We start from the raw sequence: 11,211 nt of genomic DNA, 5'->3' as shown, positions 1-11,211 counted from the left end.
CTCTGTGTGGCTTCAGCAGGATCCCCCATAGTCAGTAAGCAAAAACTGATGTGTCTAATTTTGAAAAATATAACATTAAATTTAACTTTATAGCCAGTTGTTTACCAATGTGCTGGATGCACTCATATCTATGATGTAGGTCAATGATTGAGATATTGTAAAATTATCTCTCCACACCCTTTTCTCCTATTGTTCCACCTCTGGCACCAGATCATGTCAATGTCCCAGGGACAATACTGACCTTTGATATGTCTCAGGCCAAATACAAGATTACCAAGCACTTCAAACGTAAAGGTTGCTTGGAAATATGGCAGTTGAGGGAATGGGTTGAACATGTATTGGTGCTGTTTCATAGAGGCACATGATGAACATAGCTTCCAGAGTGTAAGTGCTATTCTCGTCAAACACCTCCAGCACCCTAACATGCATAACTAGCACATGTTGTTGCTGCATTTCTTTACCTGATCCTCCCACACATTGTCTTAATGAGCAGATTTAGCACTCAGTGCTTACTTGGCTCTGCTGAACCACCAGAGGGCCCCTTCATACCATATCAAGTCAAGAATGGTGGAGTTTTTTTGTACTTTACAGGCTTCAGCATAGTGAAAATAATAAGTGTTCTCCATATGAACAAGATATGAAGATTGTTTGTTTAGCGTAGTTCTACTCAAGCCCTCATATTCATTTGATAATGTTTTATTTTCTTCTTTCCTCAATGTTTAACATGGACACTGTCTTCTTTCTCTGTCTCTGATCCTAGCAGGAAAAACTTTAAATTAAAATTTGATATCATCAAAATAAAAGTTTTAGAAATGTATGTTACATTTTTCAGAGAAGGTAGGGACCAAAGGGTTGCTGGTTCAAATATCTGGAACTCCAGATAAACATGGATTATGACATTATTTGTGACCATCAGTTTGAAAGAAAAATGGCTGTGGACTCCAACTGTTTGCAGTCTGGTTGTAAATTCAGAAGAATAGGGCTGTGTGTTTCGCTAGACTAAACAGTCTCATGCTCACATTGTAGATCTTGAAGAAGCACCCATGTTGACAGTGTGACAAGTCCTTCAGCTCCTCTCACAGTCTCTGTCGACACAACTGTCTCAAACACAAGGGGCTGCGGAAAGTCTACACATGCCCGTGAGTACACACACTCCTTCATCAGGCCTCAGTGAATACAATTGCAAATCCGTGCAGGGTCCAAACAATTGTTGTGTTTAACTGTTTGAGTTGCACTCTCGTATGTAAAGGAGTTCTTGTTGCTCTACAACACTACAGTAGCCAATGTTGACAAATCTGCAGCAACCAAACCAAAAAGGATCCTGATGTGTAGTCGATTAAAGCAGAAAAATATTAATGTCTAAGTTGCCCCTTGATTCTTCTTGTCTTAAAAATCCAATGTCTATTTAGTCGAGACGAAACAATGAAAACTGCTCATCCTTGATGCTCACAATCTTGTGTCATACAAAATTTGTTGTACCCTGCCTCTGAAAGTTTAAGTTTTATGCATTGAGAGTTATCACTGTTTAGCGTTAGGAAGAATATCAAGTTAGGCCAATCAGAAATTCAAAAGGCCGCAGTAAACCCTAACCCTAACCGTAACCCACACTTGCATAATACATGCCTAACTGCTAGTTTGGCACCCAGGTCACAAGTGTGCGGTTTGTGGCTTCACCTCAGAGGACATCGCCGCTTTCCACAAACACATTCCCCAGCACAATTCCGATGGCTCGTCCTACCAGTGTCAGGAGTGCGGCCTGTGCTACACCTCCAACCGATCACTGTCCCGACACCTCTTCATCGTTCATCGGCTGAAGGAGCCGCACGGCCTCGCCAGATACTACGGACGTGCCAGGGATGATGATGTGAGTCAGAGGGAGAACCAGCTGGACGTTACGGACGAGAACAACGATGGGAAACCCATCACCAAATGCAAAGTGTGTGGGAAGATGTTTGAAACTGAAGGAAACCTGAACACTCACATGAGGACACATGTAATGGCCTTTATCAAGTCTAAGAGACTGAGTGCAGCTGAGAAGTGAGAATAACTCACTTTTTAACATTGCAAACAACATACAGTACCTTGGTGATTATGCTGTACATAATGTACACAATAAATACTACATCATGTATACAATATACTCACAGAAATATGTAATACATGTTGTAAGTCAGTGTCTTTAAGTATCAAAAACAAGATACTTTATAGGCCTTGAATAGACCTTTTTATAGAGGAGCTTTCTATTTTAAAAAGTTTCCATTGTAGTTTTTCACTTGGATAAGATGATGTATGGATATATTAGTGTAATATGGGACTAATCCTCATACAGTCAGCAGTGATCCAAATTCTCAATGCTGCTAATGTCCATTGAATGTCTGCAAGAATAAATATTCCACTTGGATATTAAGGTTTCTCAGAGGATACGCCACACCAAGCTGAGGTCCTCAATTGTAACTTAACCTCAACTTTGTTTATTTTCACAGATAACACATTTTTCTCTCTGAGCCATTCCTGGCAAAACAGAGGTCCTAGTCTCCTTCTAAAACACCCTGAAGTGAAACTCAATCTCTCCATTCGATTGGAGCTGCAATTACATGGAACATCACAAATTTTAGGAAAATCATTCAAAGATAAATCCTACCTTCAGCTGCACCCCCACACCACCCAGTCAAGTTGTTATATTTTATATATAAAACACACATACCATGAAAATCAAGTACATTAAGTATTAATGTATATAGATGTATTAAGTACATCAGGCATTGTCTAAGACAAACATATGTGCCAAATTTGAAATTAAAACTGCATTTTTGAAAAAGACAGTGAGACTTTGTAAGTTGACGTTTCATGCCTGTCTTAGTACACTATAAATGGCAGCTCTTTGAGATTTCAACTTGACTTAAAACATTTTTTTATGTACCTGAATATTTAAAGTATAAGATACAAAACCCTCACGTGTCTTTTAAACAGCAGTTAATCCACAGATTAATTCACCTATCAATATAGCACAATAAAAACAAAAAAGACATTCAGTAGAAATCATTCAGTTCCTGTGAATTCAATCAAGGTGCACCAAATCACACACTCTCATAATTATATTTCATTAAATTCCTTGAACTATTCCCTGGGAAATTTACCAAAATGAGCCATAGCACATCTATTTTTCCACATTTTCTCTATAAGCTTCTTCAGTTTGTAGTTTATTGTGAAATCATAATGAATGTTGATATTACAGAGCAGTATTTATGTGCATGAATATAAACTTGGCTGTGACACTCATAAAATCAAACCAGTGAACATACCTTTGGAAGTTGTGTGAAAACTATCTACAGCTTGACTTTCAGGTCTCATCATCATCTTCATCACTCTGTTTTGAAAAGCAGTTTTTCTACTCCGAAAAATAAGACAAACTGTCTTAAGCTGTAAAACTGCAAGTGAGAATCAGTCTGTGAATTGTTTGTGGGTTAGAAAGTGTCTTGCATCTGGTGCTTCCATGTTTTTAGACATTTCTGATGCTTGTGTACAAAGTTGTTCTTTGTGTCAATAAATTATGAAACCTGCCAGAGGGCTATCTGATGTCGGCTGCACATAAGACATCAGCGCGTCTCCAAGGACCTAAATCACAAATCCTCTCGTGATCGTTCATACTCCTGCTGAATTTGATTAACAGTGATTTGAAATGCGATTGTCCTGCAATATACTGAATGTTAAAACAATGGACAAGGATATTGCCTTTTTCTATGCCAACCATTCCACCAGTCTGATGGGAAGTGTAGCTGGTGTGTAGGCAAATAGTTCCTAAGCTCATTAACTATAACTGACTTGACTGAAACTATTTCATACTAAATTAGTGCCGGTATTTTCCATCACTGTTGCCTGGTAAATGCAATTTTAGGACAAGCTTTACCTCTAGTGGTCAGATAGTGGACTGTCTGTGGTATTTCTTTCCCCATATTTTAACTTCGGATTTACAGTTAAAATAATATTGAGATAAAAGCTCAAATTCAAGGGGAGTTCTTCTTCTGTGAATATTTAAGGATTTTTCAAACGTGAAATTCACATATATGATAAATCATCTGGAGTCCCAGTGGTAATCATGGGACCACAAAACTAAGTTGATTTTGCACTGGGACATAATCACAAAGCCTGGATCTCTCTGTCAGCCTCCTCATGTAAACCAATCTTTCTCACACCTGCAGGTGGGGATGTTTGCCTTTGCCACTGTAAGTCCAGCCAGAGGATTACTTAATGTGACCTCTCTGAAAAGGGTGTGTCCCTTCCTATATTATTTAAACTCTCCTCTACTAAGATATTCATTCAGTCCTGAAAATGGCTCTGGGTTTTTTGGTGTTCTTTCTGTTTGCAGGGTCTAGTTTAGAGCTGGAAACCACACAGGTAATCCATGTGACTACAAAATGTGAGGAGGACACAAACGCTTTCCTCTGGGAACTAAACCAGGAGAGACCACAGGAATATGCTGTCCGCAGTAAGTGATGCTGCCTTTTTAAAGAAATACATTAATTATGAAAATAGACAATGTGAGATTTCTGATAGTTCCAAATTTGAGACAATAGATTTAAAAAGAAAAGTTGCCCACAAAGACATTGGTTTTCTTAGATTACAAAAATATGTGCAGGACTACAAACTGTAAAGTTATGAGGCCAGTGGTTATAAATCCTAATTATTGTAGTTAGATAGATATATCATTTTATTTACTTGTTGACTATCTAATAATTAATATTTAATTTTTAACAATGTTTTGCCTCTTTCTTTTTAAGACACTTTTAGATGCTTGTTTATGCATGAAATAGGTTCTGAAAACAAAGTTATTCAATTACTCTTCATTATTATTATATTGATTGTTATTATTATTATTATTATTAACATTTTTTTCATAAAATGAAACTGAATTTAATAAATAACTATTCATGTATGTGATTTTATATAAGTTTGAAAGATTTACTCTGTTAAGATCAAAGTTTGAATTCACTGGATCTGGATTTATTTTTAGATCTGCAGCAAATTGTCATTAACATCAGTCCAATAAATATGCCAGACAAACCATGGCAAATGCTGAAAAAAAGCCCTATCTAGCAATGTTAAAGAAAGTTAATACAATATAATTTTTTTTGTATTTGTGTTTATTATCAGTGTATGATGCATTTGGAAAGATGGGCAGCAATGTTAAAGGAGGTAATGTTAACCAGCTGCATGGCTCGCGGCAGCAGTGTCAGTCTGCCCTTAGCTCCACCTTCTCTGGAGAGTACTGCCAGGTGCTTCTTCAGCAGGTAACAACATGAACCGTCATTTTAAGAGATGGTAACTTGTCCTGGCATCTAGCTACAAGGATGGGAGATTTCTATTTCAACTGCAGTGTTTTTACTTACCTAGGAAGCAGTCCGCTATTTTGTGGGTATTTGTGTTCCTGACTCCTGCAGGGAAGAGGATGTGGAAATGCTGGTGCTATACGGTCAGTGATTCTAAAAGTCTTGATTCACTCAGTTTATTTGGTGAAATTTTGTTATCTTGACATCTTGACTTTTTTAACAGGGAGACTTCAGATTGATCAGACGTCCCTCATTCCTCCTTTTCCTTCCATCCTGGTCAATCAAACCGCTCAGGCCCTGTTGATGACCCACTGTTTGTCCAACACCGTTTCCCCAGATGCATTCGATATCATCTGCCTGTCAGTGTACTCGCTACTGAATTATTTCCATGAGTATTGAACTGGAAAAGTGGTTCTTTACATGTGCAGGACTTCATCTGAGGGATTCTACACTCCATCTAAAATACTGGCACCTTTTCTCCTGTAGGGTTGTGTGTTGCGTGATGGTCACGATTCCTCTTGCCGCCACCCTGCTCACCGCTATAATAAGGTGGAAAAAGCACAGGGAGGTCAGTCCTTCTCTTGAATCTTCCTCTATAAACACTGACCTCAACCCTATGGGACCCTATGGGACCCTGAAGAGCAATGGCTCCTCTGGCAGTGAAAGGAACAGTGGCACCCTAGAGGAAAAGGGTAAGTTCACAGGAACATGTTGCAAGTTGTGACTGCAAGATCACCAGAAAATAGATAATGAAATAGACACTGAACTAGGGTTGTAATGATACCAAAACTAAACAAAGACTTTGATAAGAATGTATAAAAAACAACGCTTCATCGTCAGCCACCTGACGAAGAAAAATATATATATAAATTTATATTTGCGACCCTACTCTTTCTGTCACAACCCAAAAGTTGTGACAATAGGTGAGGGTCATATACATATACAATACATATCCATTTAATTCTTAATTAAGTCATCAAATTGTACAAGTAATGGATTTACACTAAAAACTGTAAAAAGCCACAACAAACTATAAAAGAGCCACAGGTTGAGGATCAGTTAATTTGCTTTGGTTCTTTTCTTCGATACCATCAAAAGTGAAATTTATGGAGATTGCATAATTTTTAAACACACGTTATTGAAAAGTATCAAGTATTGATACTTTAGAAAACCCTAATAAACAGCTTCACTTTGTACTTAAATAAACTTTATATATGCAACCACAACAGAGCAGCTGTTACATTTTGAAACCACATATAAAAGTAATTTATGCGCAAGAAAATTTCATTAATAATTTCAAGGTGCAGTAGCCAAATCTTTATATTTATAGATTGCTTCTTTTTTAAAATTTTTATATTGTCCTTATAGATAGCACCAGCCACGCACCACTGTGTTTTCCTCGAAGCTGTGTGAACCGGGGCCTGGAGGCACTTTCTCTTCAGAATACCAGCCAAGGTGTCCTGAGCACCTCCTCATCCATCACAGGCTACTCCTCCCTGAACGGCATCCGTGTCCTCAGCCTGTTCTGGATCATGTGTGGCCACTCCACCCTATTTTCAATGAACAACCCGGGTATGAGATACTGGTATTTGCTCCTTCAGCTCGGAATTCTCCCCATTACTCACATATCATTGTACCTATATTGTATCATCTCTGTTGCAGATAACAAGAAACCTTGGGAGAAAGCAGTAAAAAGCAACCCTCTCCATGTGATTGACTCCGCTGGACCTGTTTTTCTGGCTGTTGACAGCTTTTTGGTGCTGGGGTGAGGAGAAACGTAAAGACAGTGGGGGAATCGACAAGCGGGTTCGAGGCAGTTCCAGAATTTCCCCTGTCAGCCCCTTAATTAAAAGGGCCAGGAAAATGTCCGAGTTGGCCTATGTGAGAATACAACAGTAAAATATATTGAAAGTTCAAGAAAGTGGGCGTGTTGATGACATTTCTAACACGCAAAGTACACATAACTTAAAGAGTACACAAATATTTACGATTTTTCCTGTTGTTGTGAATGTGTCGGACAATCTCCTGCTACGTTCCTAATATGTATAAGGAAGAGTTCTGAAGAATAACCAATTTCTGGATATTATATTCTGGTGTTCATGCCTGAAAGCTGTTATAATCCAATGTATCTGAAAAAGGGTTAAGGGTTAGTTTAAAGGCAGCTTCTGTGTTTCAGGGGTCTGCTCAGTGCCAGGTCTCTGCTAAACTCCATTAATAGGGCTGATGGCAAACTGAGCATCTCTATGGTGGCCAGCTACCTCTTAAACAGGATTAAAAGGTAAAGTGTATTCATCAATTCACCCAATCAACTCATGCAAATCTGTCAGTGTCACAAAGTCATTTTTTCCCATCAGAATCTCGACGCCCTTCATTTAAAACGTGATCTCAGAACCAATGTCGATTTAACTGTTTCTTTCTTTCATTACAGGATTCAGCCACTGCATCTGTTCATCCTGTGTTTCACCTATGGCCTCACCTCTTTAGTACGGGGGGGGCCAGACTGGTTCAAAATCAAGACGATAGCGGTGGGCTGTAAGACGTACTTGTGGACGAACATCCTGTTGATTAGCAATTTTTTCCCAACCTCACAACAGGTACTAATTTTAACCTGTCTCTGGCTGTCTGTTGGAAATGTATTTTCATGTTTATTGACCCACTGTATTTGTTTCTTGTCTCTCTCCAGACCATCTCGTGGGCATGGTACTTGTCTCTTGACTTCCAGTGCTATGCCACCACTCCACTGTTGCTCTATTTTTACAAATTGTATGTCCACTGTGCTTTCATATCATTTCAAAATATATTTTATCATTAGTAGTGTTTTAAAACAGCCACCGCATTTCACACACGTAATCCTACCCATCCTATCTGGTGTTTATCAGGAACAAAGGTGTGTTTGCGGCTGTGGCAGGAGGCCTGATGCTGATGACCATTGCTGCTGGTGTCATCACGACTGCGCTCCTGCAGCTGCCCGTCTTCCATCCATCTGCACTGTAAGATTGTGGTCCAGTGCGAATGCAAATAGGAACCAAATCTATCTAATAATTCCATAAATATGTCTGTTGACACTGACACGTCGTTACTGTAGAATCCAATGTAAAAGATAGTAAAAGCAAACTAGCCATTCCATCTGTTTCTTTTGAATTAAAAAAATATCTTATTCGTTCATTTTTGTAGGTTCAATTTGGATTATGCATCACATTACTATATGAAACCCTACACAAGATATGGGCCATTTTTAATAGGGGTCTTGACTGCAATATACTTGACCACAAAGAAAGATCAGGTCCTAATGCAGAAGGTAAGAATGTATGATTATATTAAAAGGCACCTCACATATTGTTTCAACAAGAATTATATGCTTGTTTGTAATATCAGATACAAATAAAAGTCACAATGCTGCCCTCATGTGTGATCTTGATCTGTTGCTGTTCTTGCTGTTGCTGCAGTGGCAGGCTGCACTTGGTTGGTTCTGCTGTCTTTCACTTATGGCTGTGGTGGTTGGATTAGCCTACGTCCTACAGGAGACGCCAACCTCTCTGTCGTTGCCACATGCATTCTATCAAGGACTACACAGACCCCTCTGGGCTTTGGCTGTGACCTGGATCATAGTGGCCTGCGAGGAAGGTTATGGAGGTAAACAAAACCCGAGTCCTGAGTCCAAAAAACTGATGGTTGTTGAAATATTCAATCTATAAATAAAGTCATCTGGGTCTGGGGTGTCATACATCACAGCAGTTGGCATGAAAGTAATGGAAGTTGTCAGTTAGTGATGTGTTCATGTATTTTGGGGGCGTGGCTTTGACAATGGGAGGATGTAGGATTTATCGTTGCAATTTTTTCAAACTGTAGCCTGCTCTGCTTTACCAGGATTACCAATCTGAGCTTTAAGCCCAAATTACCCTTAACATGAAAAGCAAAATTGTTTAGCTTGCTTTTGCACAGTATCCAAGAACAAGCTGTGATCAGTGGTAGCATGTGTGTACATTTCTTGTTAAGTAATAAGTAAGATATTTTACACATGAAAGCAAATATATGAATGTATTTTAAATTTCTGATTCTCTAGGTTTTATCAAGAGCTTCTTGTCATTGGGTTTCTGGCTTCCACTTTCCAACATGAGTTTTGCCTGCTACCTGTTACATCCTATTATCATGAACATCTATCTAGGCCTGCAAGAGACCCCGATCCACTACACAGACTTAAACTTTGTAAGTGGTTTGTTTCATTTGGTTCGATAAAACCCACATCTGACGCAGAGTTGTCTCTTTCTTTATATACGGTATATATACTATTTAACTTAGTGCACTGTGTCTTCTCTCTTCATTAGATGTACATGTTCCTTGGCCATGTGGTGCTGACGCTGGTGGGGAGCTACGTGCTGACTGTGCTGATTGAGAAGCCCTACCTCCTAAAATACAGCCGTACATAGATGATAGTCAGAACACAATAGAGAACCTTCATCCAGTCGTTATACCTCCATTTCTATACTCTGTTTGTTTGTGCCTTATGAGCTGTGTCAGTTTCCCTGTGGATATATGCTTCCCGGTTAATAAACTTAAGGCACGTGTTTTATATAGAAAAAGGAAATGTCCCCAAAACAAGGTGAGCTTGTGATTGATTGCACTAAAATCAACATTTGCACCAACCTTCAGAATGATATATGTTTAAATATATTGAAAATAGATTTTAGTTGTCAATAAAACATACAACCAATTCATTGTAATTTTAAAGAGTGTGTGTGTTAATTCATAAAGCTCATCATTGATTTCTCACCATAACAATTGTTTCTTGGTGGTGATGGTGGTTAATGAACTCGGTGGCTGCTGCCCGAGGACTATGATTACAACAAGACTGCTTGATATCCAATATTTCTTCTCAGATACTCGACCATTACTGACAGTAATCCATCAATTCACGAAACTTCCATTATGCTACAAACTGTTTACTCTAATCAGCACGGAAAACATCCTTATCTTGGTGATGTTCTCCATTACACGTGGCATCTAGTGCACTTCTGTCCGTCCTGGGGGAGGGATCCCTCACATGTGGCTCTCTCTAAGGGTTCTTTGTTCTTTTTACCCTGTTAAAAGGGTTTTTAGTAGTTTTTCCTTACTCTTGTTGAGGGTTAAGGGCAGAGGATGTCACACCTTGTTAAAGCCCTATGAGACAAATTGTGATTAGTGAAAATGGGCTATACAAATACTTTTTTTTTTGCTTTCGCAAAAATAATTTTGCGAAAGCAGGTGGAGCTCTCAGATGAGCAGTAGCTAGAAACAGTCTATTTTCTCTCTCTACCATTTTAAACTTGGAGCATTGCTGTTTTACGCAAGGCCAAGTCTCTTTTGTTAAACTACTATTTACAACGTGTTGATTTTAGCCGTTAAAGTCTCTGTTCCATCTCACCTGTCACAGGAACAATGATGTTATAGCTCGCACTTGGTTACAAAACTGCCCCTTGCTGTTATTACGATACAACCTTTAGGAAGCGGTTTACGTGGACAAAATGTGCAGTACATGCAATATGAGTCAAGTTAGATCCAATCAAAAGTATTGATTGTCAGAGATGAAGATTTGGAAAGGCCTGGCAAAGATCATTGACAACCTACGGGTCACAACGTGCTATAGATCAAGTAGTCCGGCAGCTGGTTACCATAGCTTAGTTTATTTTAGCTTAGCAAGTAAAAGCAGTAATGTTTCATGCTTTTGCAATTTAAAAACATCGCACCATTTAAATGATTGGAAACTAGCCCGCTGCTTATGTCATCAGGAGATGAGCAAGGTCATTTCAAGGTGAGCAAATTCATAATTAATACTTTTTCAAAGAACAGTTTGGGCCTCATACAGTTGCATTGTTGCTTTGCCAGTGCAGTTAGAGGTGTTACAGGT

The 11,211-nt window shown here is 38.9% G+C and overlaps 1 protein-coding gene across 1 annotated transcript; it reads left to right on the top strand.

Annotated features, from left to right (window-relative positions):
• The first annotated feature begins 4,329 nt into the window (after window positions 1-4,329).
• LOC133000726 (O-acyltransferase like protein-like) lies at window positions 4,330-9,754 on the top strand. Its single transcript, XM_061070702.1, has 15 exons — window positions 4,330-4,486; window positions 5,152-5,288; window positions 5,392-5,470; window positions 5,551-5,686; window positions 5,814-6,019; window positions 6,696-6,899; window positions 6,990-7,092; window positions 7,504-7,605; window positions 7,756-7,921; window positions 8,011-8,090; window positions 8,207-8,317; window positions 8,502-8,625; window positions 8,774-8,960; window positions 9,391-9,533; window positions 9,653-9,754. The coding sequence occupies exons 1-15, from the start codon at window positions 4,330-4,332 to the stop codon at window positions 9,752-9,754; spliced, it is 2,037 nt and encodes a 678-aa protein (XP_060926685.1).
• The last annotated feature ends 1,457 nt before the right edge of the window (window positions 9,755-11,211 follow it).

The sequence above is a fragment of the Limanda limanda genome, chromosome 4 (genome assembly GCF_963576545.1).
Source record: "Limanda limanda chromosome 4, fLimLim1.1, whole genome shotgun sequence".
Classification (NCBI taxonomy): domain Eukaryota; kingdom Metazoa; phylum Chordata; class Actinopteri; order Pleuronectiformes; family Pleuronectidae; genus Limanda; species Limanda limanda.
Note: the sequence above shows the minus strand (reverse complement) of the source record. Positions and strands in the feature narration are given on the sequence as shown.

Bases quoted from the DNA above. Each gene is read 5' to 3' on its own strand.
- LOC133000726 (XM_061070702.1), top strand. From the start codon at position 4,330: ATGGCTCTGGGTTTTTTGGTGTTCTTTCTGTTTGCAGGGTCTAGTTTA. The intron at 5,687-5,813 runs GTCAGTGTACTC...TTTCTCCTGTAG, and splicing joins GCATTCGATATCATCTGCCT to GGTTGTGTGTTGCGTGATGG. The intron at 7,093-7,503 runs GTGAGGAGAAAC...TCTGTGTTTCAG, and splicing joins GACAGCTTTTTGGTGCTGGG to GGGTCTGCTCAGTGCCAGGT.